The sequence below is a fragment of the Clavelina lepadiformis genome, chromosome 1, assembly GCF_947623445.1.
Source record: "Clavelina lepadiformis chromosome 1, kaClaLepa1.1, whole genome shotgun sequence".
Taxonomy (NCBI): Eukaryota; Metazoa; Chordata; class Ascidiacea; order Aplousobranchia; family Clavelinidae; genus Clavelina; species Clavelina lepadiformis.
This window is the reverse complement of record NC_135240.1, coordinates 17,612,488-17,631,914: the sequence shown is the minus strand read 5'-3', so window position 1 is coordinate 17,631,914 and position 19,427 is coordinate 17,612,488. Positions and strand designations below refer to the sequence as shown.

Sequence of the window (19,427 nt, the reverse complement as noted above, 5' to 3'; positions counted from 1 at the left end):
TCATACAATTAATATACAGTATATAGTAAAATAAAAAAGCAGGATATAGGATGGCACTCTATTTCTTTACACAAGCTTTCTCAAGCATCAGCTTGCTACCTCATCAGGTGTACTAAGAAGCAAGCTAATGCTTACAAAAGCTTGTTTAGAGAAATTGAAAATAAAATTTACCTTGTGCCATCCTATTTCCTGCTTTTTTATTTTGCTACTGTTTATACTGTTAGCACCGTTCAGCCACCATCAAATTAATAGGCTTCTGTAATTAATACAGTAAATATAATAATATGAAATAGAAATAATACAATTAACAAACCTAACCTCAATCTACCTTCTTATCTAAATCTAATTCGAATAAAACCTTAAAAAGTTAAAATGGTTTTTTGCATACCCATTCTCCTAACCTAACTGCCTATTCCTCGCAACAGGCTGCATACGGCGATATAATCACTTTGAATTAATATACAGTGATGTTTTGAATCGAAATGGACACAATGGTTATTTTTAATCCAGATACTCTCCAGTTGGATCTTCTAGTAACTTGGCTTTTAGTTTCTTGAGTTTTGGCACAGGTTTCACAGTTATAGCTTGGTTTTACAGAGTTCCTTAATTTACCTAACGGAGTGATTATTTTACCATAAATAGGTCATGCCACCCGTGGTTAAAGATAGGCGGTTATGTGAGGAGAATGAGTTCATGTAAAACGTTGATTTAAGGTATTTAAGATTTAAGTTAGATTCAGATTAGAAGGAAGATTTAGTTTGCTATGTTTTAGCATTTAAGTTAGGTAAGAAACCATGAAAAATAGCTTTAAACATGCTAAACATTGCCAAAACATGAACTTGCAAGTTTTAAACCAAATATTACTGAGCGAACTTGTCGTTTTCAGTTGAAAAAATAATGGAATTAAAGTTAAGTACTGAATGTAGTCATCCAATTATATATTTTTTCTGCCATCCTGTTATAACACCTGAAAAAGCAAGCTCAAGTTTGCGAAAGCTGGTGTTGAAAGATAGAAGTTAATCTTTTCGGTACTCTGAGGTTTTCTGCTTTTTTTTACTTATATAATATTTAATATTATAGCTTACATGTCGCCTTTAAACCAGCACATAACAAACAACCAATTGTGCAAGTAATAAAAAAAACGTTTTTCAACTTCAAGTAGTTCCAGTAGTAAGAGAAAAATGGTCTTTCCATTTTTTTGTATAATGGTTTGGCATTAAAAAGGAGCTTACTTGCGTGGCATCATTTGGGTCATTTTAACTTGAAGAAACTTAGAATTCCCATAACATGCAGGACTTGACCAATAGGACTAGATCTTTAATGAAGCTTTATCCTTGAAAAGAAGTATTGCTTTTAGCAAAAAATAATAGTTGGAGTAACAAATGTAGCTAAACGTTTAAGTAAATACCGTCAGCTTACATTGTGGTGTAGTGCTGTTGTTTTTGCTAAAGTGCTTCTACGCCTACATAGTTAATGGGTTATAGTGTTTAGGTAATGTATGTATTACGTAAAACTGGAACAAAACAGCTTGTTGATACTGACTTAATTGAATCCTGAAAATTTCTTCAATAATCAGAGAAACCCTCAAGAAATTGACGGTTTATATAAAACAAAGTAAACAGGTGAAAGCTAATTGTTAGTACTACTTAAACTTAAACATTTACTAGTACCTGTACTGTTGTATAGAAAATAACATATATGATATCATGAGATGCGATGCTAATAAGTGATAAGTATTGTATGCTTTTTATGTCAGTAGCCCAAATTGACTTTTTAACATATAGTCCTATTGTTGATGATGAATATTTTTCTAATTTAAACTATTTGCCAATAAAGTTTCCCTTACTACGTAGTTAAGATATTTTTACATTGACCCTACATAAATTTATTATGAGTGAGTTGTTTAGGATTACACTGTGTAGGAATAGATTTATCATTACAAAATTTAAATAGATATTACAATACATCTGGTTGGGGTGTCATATCGAATCTGCTTTGCCCACTTATTACTTTCTAATCACAATTTCTTCCCACCTAATGTTGCCTTACTTGTCATGTGATTCTACCAAATGGATCACCAACAATTCTGAACAGGACCAAGCATAGTTACTGCGTTGCCTAATGCTTGAAGGCATTATTGTGACTGGGTTGCAATGCAGCATCCCTGAGCTTTAAACTTATATCACATAATTTGGAAGCAGGTGCTCTAACCACCTCCCTAGCATATCTCAGCATATTATGGTAACTGGGTAATGTTACATTAAGAATAGGTTACATTAAGAATAGTATCGCGTATATAGTATATGCGTATATATATTGTATCAGATCTTAACTCCTATCTATTCAAGCTTTCATACTGGCCTGCAATGGTATACTTGACCCCATTCTACTTAGTTCATCAATAACAGTAAAAATATTCAAATTGGTTCATGCAGATTTTTGTGATTATAATCCATTGCTGTTGATTCTGTGAATCGTAGTAGGCACTACAAACAAATCCTTTGGGGTACTAAACTTTTAATTCAAAAAAGATTTATAGCAAGGCAAGGGAACCTTTTGCTTAACTTGTCATACCAGGCATTGACAACTTTTTGTGAACTCATGCTTGCAAACTAAACCATTGCTTCACCTTGATTCATGATAAGAGGCTAAAGTTTAAGCAGGATACATTTATTTTTGACAAATAGGGCTGACAACATATTTGAGTGACCGAGTTTTGTGATTAGGAATGGCCAAAGTAGAATTTCGAATACACAGGTATTCAAGTCCCAATTGTGTGGTTTAACGAATCCTGGGATGCGAAAATTTTCTGTTACATATAAGCCTTTCTCCTTCCTGCAAGAATGAATGACATATGCATGTACATGTACGAACCAAAGCATTACCTTTTTCTTGTTTATTGTTTCAACATAATTTACTTTACTTTTTCCACAAAGGGCCAGATAATCGTAACAACTGACGACTGTAGGCCAAATTCCCACTTTGTTCAATAGGCTACCATACTATAAGCTCGTTTGTGATTCACTGATGCGGGCCGGAAAAATTAATCTTGAAGGCTAAGTTAGGCGACACCTGCATTAGAGGCATGGCTAAGATGTGATTGATCTGGCATAACGTCAAGACGGATTTTGACTAGGCCTCAAGTTTTGTTGTCGTTTCTCGGTTACTGTCATTATCTTTTCACTCGTAATAACTAACTATGTCACTTTACGTTAAGCTAACGCTTTGCTCAGATGAAAATAGGGAAAAAAGATAATATATAGGCCTACAGGCTACTGGTAAGGAAATAGGCAGCATTAATCGCATTCCTCCTGATTTATTGTTTAAAAAAAAGCAGAATTGTTATAAAAATTCAAGGCCATGGTTGCAAACAATAATTATGTTTGTAGAATGAATATAAGAGCCAAAACCATAGAAAGCATATTTTTTTATTCATTTAACCCCCAATGTTATTCATTATGCTCAGAAGGAATGCTCTGTAATTGTGTCATCAGGGAAACATTTATTTTGCATCATAATTTTGTGGAAACAAGAGCTATAGAAAAACTTATGTTGAGTGTTCAGGACATTTAGAGTTTTTAAATGAATGCAAATAGCAAAGTCGATGTCTACAAAAACGAATTTTAATTATGCCGATCACTGCTAAATTTCATAGAGTATAAGTTCAAGACAGATAATGTCTGCCCAGAATCTTTCCTGGCTTTATTAGAGGGCAGCAGAGGACTCATCCGGGAATAAATCACGGAAAGTATTTTCGCCCTCAGGTGTTTCTACCCTCGAAAGGGCAAATATTTCCTTTGTCGCAAGTCTAGTTGACTTGCAGTCCATCTTTTCATGCATTCTGTTTTTCACCGATTGAGTGGTGATTGATGATGATGGAAGAGGAGGGGCACAGGCAAAAAGAGTGAGCTGACCGTTTAAGTTGTTTAAGATATTCCATGCTTTGCAATTCGAGTGTGAAAAGTCGATAATTAATTTATCTGTGGTTGACCAGTGACAATAAGATAAAGTTCTTATTGTATTGCGCGGGAACAAAAATGGTCTATTTAGTATTTCATACAGCATGTAGATTTTATTTAGCTTTAAGACACTTCTAAGAGCAAAGATCCCCAGTTTGCAAGAACTCACGAAAACAATTTGGAAAGCTTTGTTCATGGCATGCTATCTGGCTATTTTTTTATGCTGCAAAATCCTTTAGTTGTTCATAAAATCTCACTTAGCCTATTTTTAAGCGTGTCTTCTTGACATGCCATACACTTAGGATCTGACATTTTTGGTTACTGATATTTAATACAAATGCACAGGCCCATTTATGCTGGAGTCATGGTTTTGCTAAAAAGCGAACAAATTTTTGTACATGTATTTTTGTCAGAATCTAGAGCTGTTTTACCAAAAAAAAAAAATATTAATGTAAATGTAGATTAGCTCCAACATGTCGACCGGTCTAAACATGGAATTATATTATGGCTCACACCCACACAAGCTTGACATAGAGCATCTGGGTTTACGACAACGATATAACTTCCCATTAGTTTTGTAGCATCAAGATATAGAACCATATAACTTCAACTTCAGAAAGGTTTTAGTTGGTTGACAATTACTCCTGTAACCCATTACCTGAAAACTTAAAAACTAGATATGTTGTTAAGGTCTTACATGGAGTAACCACTTACTTTAGTGCCTGCATCTTTGTGAAGTAGCAGTCGCCCACATTTTGCACAGACCAACTGTCTCATATAAAAAAATTTATCATTAATAATTATTTTTTTAATTAAAGTTTTTGAAAATTTTACAAAAGCAAGGAAAATTCATCACATCGGAATAAGTAAAACCAAAAGTAGTTACTAGACCCTGCGGGGAGAATTACCTCGGGTAGACTTGGTACACCACACATTACACAATACCACGCCCAAGAAATTGACATAAAATATATTTGACCAAATTTATTTATTGACAAATTGTATCAATGTCCAAGCAAACTTTAAAACGCCCCCCTTTAAAAATGCAATATAGTTGTCAGTTACACACTTGTTGAATTTGAATTGCCATGCTATTAAATTGCAATTTTAAATATAAAGTAGCATATTTTGTGTAAAACTAATCCTTTATTTTCTTAGATTTTGGATGTAGACACCGGAACAACAACCTAATTAAAGAATAGTATGGACATGGCAAAAATTGGGGAAGCAAGCCCGCTTAAAGGCAGAACTGTTTCTGCAAGTATTGAAGTTCCCAAACCCAGGTATGCCTGTGAACAATCTCTGATAGACGTTAGACAAACTGTTTGAAATTTTGTAAATCGTATAATTAACGTGTTTTTGCTTTGTGGTAAAGCTATTTTTGCCATGGCTGTTATTTTCACAATTTTAAATTAAGTAAAACATGTTATGTAGTACAGTACTTCCTCGATTATCCGGTCAAGTTGGGTCAATATTTTCAAAAATCTGACCGGATAAGCAAAAAAAACGGATAATTGAATTTGTATTTTTACCGAGCACGCACGCAAATCGCCGCCATGGGCCTGACACCCGCTATGGGACGAAGCCTCGATCAGAAGGACGCGGGCGATCCGCGACGCGCGCAAGACGAATTCTATACGCCACAATTCCAGAGCGCTCCAAAAGCGACCGGATTCGGCGATGGGCTCATCCCGCTTCACTCGCCGTTACTGAGGGAATCCTCGTTAGTTTCTTTTCCTCCGCTTAGTAATATGCTTAAATTCAGCGGGTAGTCTCGTCCGACCTCAGGCCGAAATGTAAGAGACGTCACACGTGCCGAGGATCGACGACGTTCGCGATCGATCGCGGCGACTTGGCGAAACGAGGACACCTCTTCGAGGTCGATCCGCCGCCGCTGCGCTCTCCGATCGCGTGCCGGACCCTTGCTGACTTCGACGGGACGGCGGAGACACAGGTCTCCGTCCGACTCCGCATTCGCCCGGGCGACGGGCGCGCCGAGATTGCTTTTCAGACGACCCTGAGGCGGGCGTGGTCCCGGGATTAACCCGAGGCCGTAATTCGCGTTCAGAACGTCGATGCTCAATGTGTCCTGTAATTCACACTAATTCACGCAGCTAGCTGCGTCCTTCATCGACTCGCGAGCCGAGTGATCCACCGCCAAGAGCCATCATCGTTTATCGTTTCAACTTCTACGAAGCAGTCACAGGTTTGAATGTGAGCGGACGATCTGACGACCGTCACTTGAAACCGCGGGGGTACTCGACGCCCGTGAAAGACTTGTGCCTTTGTCGAGCGCCTCAACGGGCGCGTCTTGACCTCGACAAGCGCGAGAGGCGGCCGGTTTCCCGGCGACGCCGCCGCAGCTCGAGCGAGAGCCTCCGTTCGTTTCGATAATGATCCTTCCGCAGGTTCACCTACGGAAACCTTGTTACGACTTTTACTTCCTCTAAATGATCAAGTTAGATCGTCTTTTCGGACACCGGTTCGGCCGTTGCCAGCCGCTCCGGGTCCAATCGGAGGACCTCACTAAACCATTCAATCGGTAGTAGCTACGGCGGCGGTTCAACGTCAATTGAAAAATAAAAACCAGAGTAATCTCACGCATATGATAGTTGCAAGTGCAATCATGCGAAGTAAAACGACCTCCCAAAGTCATTGATCACTCGGCCGGATAATCGAATGCCGGTTAAACGAGGTACGGATAATCGAGGAAGTACTGTACTGTACTGTAATAATTCTATTTTTTCTTGAGAAACACAGTTTGAGAAAAGTGTAATTTTACTTTCTTTGTAAAGAACTGTAATTCTAGTATTACACCAACTAATAGTTAAAGTTTTTGGTTTATTACTTACAGTTAGTTGTTTGTTGTGCTGGTTTTAAGTGTGACATACTTGAAATTGTCCGCCTATGTTGAATATTTTGCAGTAAATTCCAACTCTGTTATTTTCTTAAATGAAAACGACATTTTTCGGCTTTTTTAAGAGTCAATTTTGGTTTATAATAAATTTATGTCTACATGAACTAAGAACCCTTGAAGAAACTTTTACTATCAAATTGTGCACAGACTTCGGAAACTAAAGGCCAAGTTACTAGAAGCTCAACCTTGGAGTTTCTTATAAAAATGAGTAATACCACTAATATAATACCGATTGGGTTACAAGCAACCCCACTTATGGTAAAGCCGATTCAAAGAAAATGTTTACATACTCTGTGGTGACTAATATTCAAGTAATATCAGTTTTATTTAACTAAAAGTAACTCTAATAAACATATAGGCACATAACTCAAAAAATTGACTCCTTAGTTGTAACACAAAGGGCACTCCTGGTTTACCGCAAATAACGCTGACAAAGACTACTCATGTATAAAGTGAAGTTTCAGTGTTAGACACATGTAAAATGTGAGTGCCTCGTGCAATGCCACGGGCAGCAGAAAACAAACACTGGTACACAAAAATACACCATATTACGGTGATGTTGGCCAGATATGCAAATGTACCAGTACACTTGTGGCTTTCGATGATATCATCTATGATTCTTTGAAACCAAGGGACGGCGTTTGTAAGTCTCAAATGCTGTGTAAGGGTAGTCTTCAACTGGAATCTCAATTTGATGGTAAGCACTCTATCCCACCAGTTCGTCTACGTTTGGCAAGGGATTCCTGTCCAAAAGAGAAAACGCTTTGATGATTTCTCTGTAATCAATGCACATTCTCTTAAAGTGGATGTTATTTGGTGTTACAAGCACTTGAGTTTTCCAAGGCGATGTTTTGGGTTCGATAACCTCGTCACATAGATATTTTTGCATGGTGTCTTCAATAAACTTTTGGCTGACAGGAAAGTGTCATCTCGATTTTGTCATGATGACCTTGCATTTTGCTGAAACATGTTAAAAAACTCTGCAAACTATTTTTGTTTTACTGCACTTCAAAACTCCAAGTGAGAAAGGCGGTATTTATCCACCAAAAGTAATGATGACATGGTCATGCTGCTTTAACCCTATCTAAACCGGGTGCGCGACATTACTGTTTTAACTGTGTGTGGCCGACACTGCACACAAATTTTCAATTGTTAATTACTTGAATACTATACGTCATAAACTGATCGAATTTTTACAGGTTTGTAGCAAAACCATCTGGCTTCCTGTATACATCATAATTATAAAACTAAAGGAAGTGCATTTAGTGTAAATTAAGTATTTCTACAAGTGATAAATTTCTAGAAATTTTTATTGTTACGCCGCGCCCCCGATGTGCGGAAACCAGCTGACCGCGAGAAGAGAACACAAGAGAATAGTTAGTCGAGTTAGTTGTGCGTGAATGAGTAAATAAAACCATACGCTTCAATGCCGAGAGAGAGAGCAAAATTATGAAAATATGACAATATTTCAAAAATTGCAAAATCCAACTTTATAAAACAAACATGGAAAGATAACTGGGCCTTTTGTAGGAAAATTCACCAAATTTCAAGTTTCTACAGCAAACAGTTCAACTGTACGCCACATTTTGCTCTGACTGTGGGCAGGATCGGCCACACATAGTGTAGATAGGGTTAAGAAATCTTGGCCAAGGGTTACATAACACAATATATATAAATTATATATATAATGTATCATACTCAAATTCTTGCAATTGATTTGTAAACGATTTATTTTGAACTTTATGGTTAATCTTTCTGTATCTCTATACATTTTCAAAAGTAGGTGCGCTGTACAATAGATAGGATACAATAGGATTCTCAACAAGGTCATTCTCAGATTACTTATCTGGTCTGGTTTCATCAGTTTTGCTCTATGTTCTTCTTTATTTTCAAAGTGATTTGTTCCCGGCCCCTGGACATGCTCTTCCAACGGCTCAGTGTGTGTGTGTGTGTGAGTTTTTTTCCAGTTCTTATGCTAGTGTAACATTTTGCTTTATTCACTTTTATTGGACATCTGAGGCATATAAGTTCTCAAAAGCTAATTTCTGACATGTGTAATCCAATAAGTTCAGTGCACCAGAGGGCCCTACTATCGTGCTCTCTCCTTAGCCACAGAAACAGGATTCCAATGCTTGGAATGGGGTTTCTTTTCACCATCCAGCTTCACTAATCTTAATTAACTCATTGTTTGATGTTGTAACCATGTTACTGATGCGTATTTTAAATATAAGCTTTTACTTACCACATTGCATCAGTGACCAAATTTAATTGTAACTTTTTTTTTCATTTTTTATTGTTATTTGCCGTTGGGTTTAGTGGCCGTGCTAACCATTGATCATCTTTATCTTGTATTAACATCAATCTTGCACGTTTAAACCCCTTGGGCTTTGCTGCTTTTCCTGTCATTATCTGCTGGTTGAACTGTGATGTTTCTACTTTATAATGGTTAGAATATTATTTTTCAGTCCCCCACTGCCGATGACAAAAAATAAACGATACGATATGTTATTTTCATATAAACTTACCAGGCACCTAATCATTAAAAATATAAAGAGGTCTAGTCTCCGAAAAAATCAGATAAAAAGGTCTAACCAAAAAAGGTATAGTGTAAACCAACAGGTAATGTGGTTAAACTTGAACTTAATAAAGTATGTGTTGGGTGCCACAACAACTGGTCAACATAAAAGAGAAAAATGTTTCAGTGATTTTGCTTTCTCAGAAATTGTAACCCTAATCCCAAGGGGTCAGCGAACCGAAATTGGGAACCATTGGATTAAGGTTAAACCTTTTACCCACCATTCAGAAGGTGAACGAAAGAGTGCTATGTCATACAATGATCCAGTGATTTTCAACTTTTACAAGCAAAACATGGCGATGCGTTTTATCCACCAATGCCACCAACATGATGGGCTTTACTTTGGATTAATCGTTAAACAGTTTTGATTTGCTTATAGACATCTTTATGTTTATCAATGCAGTATATTTTAATATACATATTCTATTTGTGGCTTCGTTTTATGCTTGTGACCTATTTGTCAGTAAAGTCGAATTACCGTACCTAACTTGGCTGCTGCTTTGTTTGCCATTAAGTTGTGTTGTGAAATATGGTCACGTGCTGACGGCGGTCGCCGTACTAAATCACGTGTTTTATTTTTGCTTACGTAAGCTCGCGCGTGCAAGCACACACGTAAACAAAGAGCAGAAAAGTCCCGGTGACGTTGTAGTATAAATTCCGCTGTTACTTTTTACTCCCTGCATTATACTGTGCCAAATTTTCTTTCCTGTGACTCTCCAACCGTGGCCTACATTACGCTGTATGCTTTGCTCTTACACATACGTAAGTATAGCCTTATAGCGTTTCTCAACCGTTGGGACGCAAAACATGCAAAGTGTTAGGATACATAACCGAATACCTAGCCTAGAGGCTATTTTAAACGCATTTTTAAAAAAAATTTTTGTTTTTTTATTTGACTTGTTCTATGTTATGAAACTAAAAGATACTTTCAGTAAAATTATGTCATCTACATTAGTGGGTGAGATAAGTAGTAAGTAAAAGTGCGCGACTACTAAAAAGCCAAGAGAAACAACAGCACTACATACCAATGCTAACAAGTCAAACACATTCCTAGTAAAACAATTTATTGATTTGCACAAAATACAATGTGTCACTTCGAAGAAGACAAGGGCAAAGTGGGAGCCTATAAACTTAAAAACGAGTGTAATGTTCATAGAAGTGTTTTGTTTTTAAGGTGTTAGCAGAAAAGTCAAAATTTATCACATATCACAACATCATTTTTTTAATTTTTCCAAACTATAACACAAAAATTCAAGATTTGTTAAACGTAAATATTTTACTCGTCGATAACATATATGATTGTTCATGTCCATTGCTAAAAGAAGTTTGGTATAAGTGTTGTCATGGGCAGTATGTTTTACTACAATTAAATATGACTATGGTTTCTCCACTTTTCTAGCTGTCAAAGATCAAACAAAACTTTGTTGTTTCAGTCGAATGAGGAAAACATCAGAGGAACCTACAATGACCGAACTTATGGCTGCTATGGTGCTTAGTAATTTGTCATGTAGTCCAGTTTTTCACAATCCTCCTATTGAAAAAGGTGAGTGTATACATAAGGTATCGTAGAGTTCCTTAAATCCAAGTTGGAACGCAGTTGAAACGTTTTATGGTTTGTCATCTGTCAAAATATTTCAGTCACGCTTCTTAGGTATGAAATATAAAGCTAGATAAGTAAATACTGCATGGCTTGAATCATATCATAAGATATACAGTATTTGATTTGAGCTGTGTCTGCTTCATTCATAAATTTGGGTACATTGGAGTTAAACCTTTGTAGCCAGATGTCCTTCCTGGCACCAACCACTGTTTCAAGCAATGGACCTAGTCTTTACCTAAAGAAGCATTGCCCTACAAGGGGAACTGAGATCGCTGAAAAAGTTTGGCGAGTTAGTCAAAACTGTTTGTTTGTGGAGCTTGGTAGAGCCACTGGTTAGCTTTGATTATATAGTAGTAGTAAGACCCAAGCATTGCTTGGGTGACAGCACAGTGCCAAAAATACAGTACTACCGTTGTATTTTTGTCTCCTGGGCAAAATACAGTACCACTTTTATCACCACTCAATGTACTTCATGGCAGAACTCCTTCATTAAAGTTGAATGGAAGATTGTATGAAGCATGTGTGAGAAGTGTAATACATTATTTTACTAAATGTTGAGTGATAGCTAAGGTGGACACAAGACAAATGCAGGCAGCACAAATAAATAATTCACATAATGAGTGGCAGATATAGAGAACCAAATGCTGAGTTAAGAAAGGGGACAGGGATAAAAGATACAGAAAAACATTTGCAGGAAATCACCGTCGAATCATAGTAAAAGAATGGACAAAGCAAGGTTGACAAGAAGAGTGTGGGCTGAGAAAGTTCCACAAACCGTTAAGAAACGTTGGCAAAGGAAGACTTGGAGAAAGTAATAAAGGATGAAAGAGTGGCCTCATTGTTGAAGAAGCACAGTTGAGTGAAAAAATCTGGATGTTGCAGCAAAACATTCGCTGTGTGATTTATCATAAATTTAAACCAAGTTTTTTTGTTGCATAATACAAAATAAGTCGCATTTGGTCATATTCACTGGTAAGAAAGGTGTAACATACTTTCAACGCAAGCTGAAAACCAAGCTAGCCCTTGCTAGGCATAATTTCCAAGTTATCAACAACATTTTGTGGTGACTTATGTCAACTTATGGTTACTTTTACCACCCTTGCCAGTAGACGATGGCAACGCTGAATCTATAATTTGAACACAATACAAGCGATAACAACTGCTAAAGTAACAATAATGCAATTGCTTCCGTTTGTAGAGTTTTTTGTAGTTGGTCTTGTTTTTCTGTGTTTCTTTTGATATTTTAGTTTTCTAAGCTTTTTTGGTTTTACCTGTAGGAAGCTTTTCTGAATTTTAAAGACATATTGTCCATACACAGGAGACATCGAGCAATAAGTAATGTCCGTTTATTTCTGAAAACCCACGTTAGTTTGTCTTGCCTGTGTCCATCACTGTGACCTGCCTCACCTTGGGAGCTGCAGTCGCTGCTGGATGGTGATCGTCCTCATCTGGGAAGAGATTGGGGAAGATCAACAGGAAACTCAGCAGATAGTTTGCAGCGTTCTGGAAGAAGGCACAGCTAATAGTATATGTCCAGTACCTGTAGATCACATAGCTCTCTATCGGAAGAGGGGCCATCCCAGCCTGTAACACTAGCAGAAAGATGTTTACCGAAGAGTGCCTCAAAAGCTTGAATGTGAAGGGTGTTTTGTCATGTAATTGAATAAATGACCAAATGAACGTAGGAAACTAAAACAATGAACAATCCTAAGGTATGATACTGCACGGTGATAATCGCAATTATAAGCTATGTATCAAGCACATGAACTCCATAAAGAGAAATTAAAATGTTGGATACCTCGAATTGCAAATGTACCATTAGCATTACCAAATGCTGTCACGCAAATGCTTTATTGTTTTTTGCCCAACATCCTTGGACCATATGTGTGAGATGAGTGGTCATATTGTCATGTCGAAGCTGGCAGCTCTTCCCTGTCCACATGTGTGATCGCTTTGTTTACATCATCATGAAGGCGTAAAACAGCACATAAATTTCCAAGTAATACTCTTTGTTGATTGTTTAACCTTCTAGTGCTATTTGTGATATACGATGCCAGGAAAATTGTAGAAGCCGGTCAGCATCACTTTCACTTTGCTGCAAACTTGTTTTTTGTTTTTTTTGAGTTTTGCTGATTTCAGATGCTTTCATTGTGAATATTGAAAATTGATTTCTGGATCGTAACCATAAATCCTGGTCTCATCACCATTGATGATAGCCTTTACAAATTCTAGATTATTGTTTGCACAATCCAACATGTCCTGGGCGATTTTCACTCGAAGTTTCTTCTGTTATTCTGGCAGCATCTTAGCAATAAATTTTGCTGACATTCTTCACATGCACAAATCTTCAATTAAAATGGTATGAACAGATCCTCTGCGTATTCCCACTTCTTTCGACCCAACAATTGTTTTGAGAGTCTGACAGAATCACGCTACACAAACAACCGATCGTTTTTGGGGCGTTTGTTCCATTTCTTGATTTCAGTATGGCTTGAGGCCTTCTCTCCAAAAGTTTGTTGAATTTTTTGAATTTTTTTGGTTTGAATACAGTAGAATCTGCATGATATGACCACTCGTTTTATATGATCATTTTGGTGTAAAATTCTTTGTTCACTATTATCTGTCTATGGATGCTATGACCACTTTTTCCATCTCTCAAATTTTTGTTTTAGTTTTTTTCTGTCGATTATCCAGCGTGTCAATGACAATTGTGCCATTTGTATTCTTAATTCATCTACTGACATTGACTTGAATGTTAATGAAATAAATGATGAATTTAATGTTTTTGTCGTTTCGTGCTTAACTGTATCGATCCTGGTCTCGTTAAATGTTATTGTGTCTGCAGCAGCTACAGTTATTGTGAGGTTTTGGATATTATTTCCAAAATACTATGATACCAAAGTGGCCGTAATAAGCGGAATCTACTGTGTTACTAAGCTTTCTGCCAAACTAGATACAATACCTTTGTTCGAGGCATTCTGTCATTTCGTTTGTAAATATAAAAGATGAGCATGCACGATAAGACAGTATATACTGACTGCTTCAGGAAAACAGAACAACACCACTAATTGGCTTGAAACGTTTTAAATATGCACAAATTTCAGTAGCGAAGAACAATTTTCCTGGCGTAGAATTGTAGAATTATTTTTTGATGAAGGAGATACAGTGAGGTCTGCTGCATTTCCCTATTACTTAAATTAATATTGGGATATAGCAATATATATTTAAAACATTGTCTTGACACACATTTTCTGATTTATTTACCGGACTGCTTCAGATAACCAATTGCTTAAAGTATATTTGTATTATTTATGTATATATGTGCAATGGGTACACAGTTGTATAATAAGTTAATTTGAACAGTTGTTTCTCTTTAAACAGGTTCTTTCAGTCCACAAACGTTTAACAGTAATGAGTTAGAACCAGGAAGTTGGAACCGAAATTCTCATTCATTTTCTCCAATATTTATTCAACCTGGTTCTTCCAATCAGCCTGTCGTACACACTAATAGTGAAAAATGCAAACAGGAGAATGTGGCTTTGGATAGCAGCAGCTCTGGTGTGCAGAGCGATTTTGTATCAGATGACCCCATAGAAGTAGATTCCGGAACAATCTTGTTGCAAAGATCTACACCTACACCAACTAAACATCCAAAAGATGAAAAAAATAATGCAATGGACGTATCAGAAGAACCTCAAGATCTACGTATGCCCAAGCTACATGTTGAAGAGCTGTCTATAAAACAAGGAAGCCCAGCAATATTGCATCAAGAACCCAAAGAAAATGAGACAAAACATGTTCTTCCTATTTCCATTCCAGTGCTACCACAGCAAATACCGCTTTCATATTACTTGGCTCCAGGTTTTGTACGGCAGCCATATGCAGCTAGCCTTCCGGGTGAATTTAGAATGCAACTTGCAAACTCATCACCACATCAGTCTCCTGAAATTGGATCATCTGCACCAGGACATATGGACAGCAAGATTCATAGACATTTGTATAGATCCGTTCCCTATCACAAGGTATAGCCTTCATAACTTTTAAATAATTTTTTTATAACAAATTCTTGATAAATGTGGTGTATTGTTTGTCATGTGATGTATGAGTTTGTAACAGTATTGCCCACAACATGTACAAGATTTGTATTGTACAGTGCTTGATAAGGTTGATCTTGACGTAACTCATTGTGGTTGATAATATTGCTTCTTGCATGATATGAGTGAGTTTCAACATTAGATTTGTTTTGTTGTTAAAATAACTTTTTTTGAAGATCTTAAAGGTATTTAAATGTGTTTTACTTCATATTAAAATTATATTAGTACTTAAATGCTATGTTTTTTGATAAATAATCGAAACTAATTATTCCTTTTACAGTTAACTGCTTGCTATTTCATTTAATCAGTTGACCTTAATTACTTCATTTCTAATTTATACCATCTACTTAGGTAAGTGAAGATATGTCTGTACCTTCTCCTGCTGGAGGAAGTAGTCCTTCAACTATAACTTTTGGATCGGCACCAACAGGATATTATCCATTTTCAAACTCTCCTATACCTGTAGCTAGTTTGTCCTTTTCACCTTCTCATTATACCAAGGTAAATGCATATATGTGTGTGTGTTACATATAAGATTATACAACAGATTATGATATCATGATCCTAATGTTGCTAGAAATAATTCAGCAAAGTTTTTTTAAAATGAAAATAGGTAGAGATATAGAGTTATGTTCAGTATTTTACTGCAATACAGTATACCATGCTTACCATTAAAGCCTGAATTGGTATATGCAATTGCAGGTGTTTCGTTTATCAGTAAGATCTGATATCGTTTCAACAGACAGATGTAAACATTTTGAACAATTTATTCCAGTCTCTTCATGTGCGGTCCCCGTTAGCTTCCACTTCTCAAACTTCGCCTTATTCATCACCTGCTAAAAGTGCATCTGTGTCGTTGCCTGCAGGGTATGCCATTTTGCGTGACCACCCCTATCCAAATATTTCTGGGTGGCCTAATAATTGTTCAACGAATGTAAGTTATTTGATGTATTTCTTTGTGTAATGTAATGTATTTCTGGATTCCTACATGCAATTGAGATTTTATTTGGTATAAAAGCACAAAAATGCTACTTTAATTCTGATAAACATTATGGTGTGAAATATTCTATTCTCTTGTTTTGTTTGGTCTCGGACATTGTTTTGTTTTGTGCAGTTCACAGTAAAATCCTCAGTGGTACAACCTGGACAACAGATGCAAGAGTCTCCTTCACCTAAGACGCAATTTTCTCTTTCTCCAAAGTCTCTTCCGCTTGGAAGGTATATTACCTCTGCTACTGTTAGGTTTGGTGTTCGTATCGTTTATTTTTCACCAGTAACTGTGTAGAGCAACAATTAAGGTGCTAACCATTATAGCTATAGCACAATAAAGAACATGCTCGTGAATGATTAATGAATAGAAAAATAACGAAGCCCCAAGGATTTAAAATAGGCAAGATGGTAATAATACAGTTGTACTCTAAGGTAGTAGATTAGCATGGCCACCAAACCCACATATGCTTTCAACATGTGATATAGAAATGTACTTTTGAATAGGAAAGTTCGAGGTGATGGAAAAAAGTGCCGCAAGGTGTATGGAATGGAGAATCGTGACATGTGGTGTACTGCATGCAGGTGGAAAAAAGCTTGTCAGCGTTTCCCAGATTGATATGCGAACTACAAAGAAAGTTACAATAGGTTGGTTTTCAGAATAATGTTGTTCTGTACTGCAGTGTGTGTATTCATATGTACACCATTGTATGGCAAAGGGATGACTTCTTGAATGCTATTCGAGAAGAAGCAGAAAAATGGGAGTGAGAAGTGTAGCATAAATGCAATTGCGTATCTGGATATCATTGCAGGTTGAAAAGATGCATATACTTGTTTTTATTGAGAGCGGAATGAACCGCAGTGAGTCAGGAATGGTTTTACATTCATGTTGTGACCCCTTTTAATTCTACAAATCAAAGCCCGGTATTGCAAATAAGTTATTGGTAAATGAACTAGACCGGACATGGTCTAATCATGTGCATATTACATTTTTCTTTTGAATTTTGATGCCAAAACCCACAGTAAATGTTGTGTTTTTACTGTCCTGTTCAATCAGTTTTAAACGTCAGTAGGGAGACAATGTATACTACTGTGATATGCCGTTGTTTCTAGTCGTCTTTCTGCATTTGATGTTAAAGGTACAAAAGTTGTACTGTAAGTGAAGATGTGCAATTTGTGCATATCCCATTTGTAATGGTTTTTGCGCTGTCTAGAGGTCTTGAGTCTCTAGGTATGAACACTATTATATCATGTCCGACGACACGTCGCTCATACTTTATCAGTATTACAAGGTGCACTCTTGGTAGTTTTGCTTATGTACAGCTGAGTTATTTTTTCGTTATATTGGCCATGTTTTAAAATTATCACAGTGTTTGTAAGATGCAACAAAGAGCTAACCAAATATCAAAGTTACAGCTCTTTACTGGAAACAGTATTTTACTACAATGCTTAAACCTGTTTCGACATTTTTTCAAGTCAAATAAAGATTAACTTGTGGAAATAAGCTATTTTGTGTGTTCTCAAAAGTTCTCAATGAAAAAATGAATGTCAATGCTCTCGCTCATCAATGAAAAAATTCATCATTTTGTTGCTCCGGCGCATTTTAGGACACCAATCGCATTCGTATGTTGCAAACACCAAATTTGCATTGTAAAGCGTGTGTCTAACTGCAACTGTAATTGCTTATCATTATTTGTTGTAAATGTTATAGGAGTTACATGCTCAAGAATTTTGGTTTTGGTCACACTTGCCACAAATGATTGATAGACGACTAGAATATTAAGAACCTTCAATTGCAGATATCGATGTTCAACAATGTAATATTCTTCACTTTCAAATAATTTTGCACGTAACTGACAATAATTACGTAACGGACATGCTGTTACGAACGTTTGATACATATTAGGTATACATTATGAACACAAAACATTGATAAATCTTTTTACATATATGCAATCACAGTGTAAACGCGTTTGAAATGCGCTCGATATCTGCACTCGGCTCCTGACCAACATCGTCGTTTTCCGAAACCGGGCAATAGCAGATCGTAATGTGACGTAATAGCCGTCCTTGAATAACTATTGCTACGACCGTAAATCGAGAATGGCAGTAACTGCTAAAATGTCGTATCACACTGCACGAGGGCCCAAGCCCATACTTACTTGACGAAGGTCTACACCACGACCACTGTGTACTCTGCAAGCTATTCAACTTTTGTGAATGTGATACTTTTGTATCGCTCTAAGTGAGAAAGTAAGAAGAGAATTGTTTTGCGTCAATATATGGTCCCCACGTGGGCGCATCGCCTCAAATCTAACGCCGGCTCTGCATCAATCTATTGCAGCGATGGAGAAGTAGGGATCCAGCTAAAATCAAACCACCGAACAGCTGACGTTTATCAGCTTTTGAAAAAGGCTCAATCTCAATCGCCGCGGTAGAAGGTATCGTTACTCGTCCTGGAAACCTTATTGATGTCACTTTCGACAGCAAAGACAGCGCCCAGAAGGCTGCAAACCTCTTATCACGCCAAGAAATTGCAGTGAGGGCACTTACCACTGAGATCTCAACAATCACAGGTAGGTACTTTTTTCGACGTTCAGCAAAATGAATGTACATGTTTTTGTTTTACAAGAAACGTACAGTTGTTGCCAAGACGAAGCAAGCGCCTGTGTCCAAGAGTTGTCAGTAGGCAGGGCCATTTTTAACTTTCAATCCAAACATAAAGGAGGGTCTGCAGGTACTGCGATTCTGATAAACCACCCCTCAAATGTTTTTATAGAAACCAGGCGTGATTGAAACGTTAGAATAATCGCTGTTAAGTTAATTGTTTTTGGTCAAAGCGTGCGTGCATGTTTACGCCCCGGTGTCGCGTTCAAACAACTTGAAAGAAAACAACGCTTTCCTCAAAAACTTTCAACATCGTCGATGACCGAACTCCCGATCGATACCTCCCTTCAACTCAACGCCTAAAAGACACCGAACTCCAACGGTTTACGCAAAATTTTTACTTGAAAGATCCAGTAAATGAGCTATAAAATAATCCACGATTCGATGCCCGTACCCGTTCCAAGATTATCTTTTGGCAAAAAACGTCCTGTCGAAACATCAACCGATAGAAAGAAGAAAGAAACAAAAAAGGGTCTTGAATGATATAATGATCTCCCGACTAAGGATTTTTCCAAACAATTTGTGAATAGTGAATAGCAAGAGGTGAAATGTATATCTTATGCGGACGACACAACGTTGTCGTTGCGCAATGTGTATTCGGCCATCCAAGTCCTCGAAACACTTGTCC

The 19,427-nt window shown here is 37.1% G+C and overlaps 1 protein-coding gene and 1 non-coding gene across 5 annotated transcripts; one reads left to right on the top strand and one right to left on the bottom strand.

Annotated features, from left to right (window-relative positions):
* Positions 1-1,006: 1,006 nt before the first annotated feature.
* LOC143465394 (uncharacterized) lies at positions 1,007-17,636 on the top strand. 4 transcript variants are annotated; one of them, XM_076963770.1, is made up of 9 exons: positions 1,464-1,622; positions 5,118-5,242; positions 10,885-10,994; positions 14,433-15,073; positions 15,497-15,646; positions 15,921-16,079; positions 16,260-16,363; positions 16,640-16,780; positions 16,852-17,636. In XM_076963770.1, exons 2-8 carry the CDS (start codon positions 5,163-5,165, stop codon positions 16,749-16,751), a joined length of 1,356 nt encoding a protein of 451 aa, XP_076819885.1. In that variant the 5' UTR covers positions 1,464-1,622; positions 5,118-5,162; the 3' UTR covers positions 16,752-16,780; positions 16,852-17,636. The 4 variants fall into 4 exon arrangements, 3 of the variants coding, with proteins under 3 accessions (XP_076819964.1, XP_076819885.1, XP_076819796.1); XM_076963849.1 differs by lacking the exon at positions 1,464-1,622 and adding an exon at positions 1,007-1,028 and having other exon boundaries at positions 16,640-17,636; XM_076963681.1 differs by having other exon boundaries at positions 16,640-17,636.
* LOC143444366 (5.8S ribosomal RNA) lies at positions 5,972-6,125 on the bottom strand. The gene has a single exon (XR_013113718.1). It is a non-coding gene; the product is annotated as a 5.8S ribosomal RNA (ribosomal RNA).
* Positions 17,637-19,427: the final 1,791 nt, after the last annotated feature.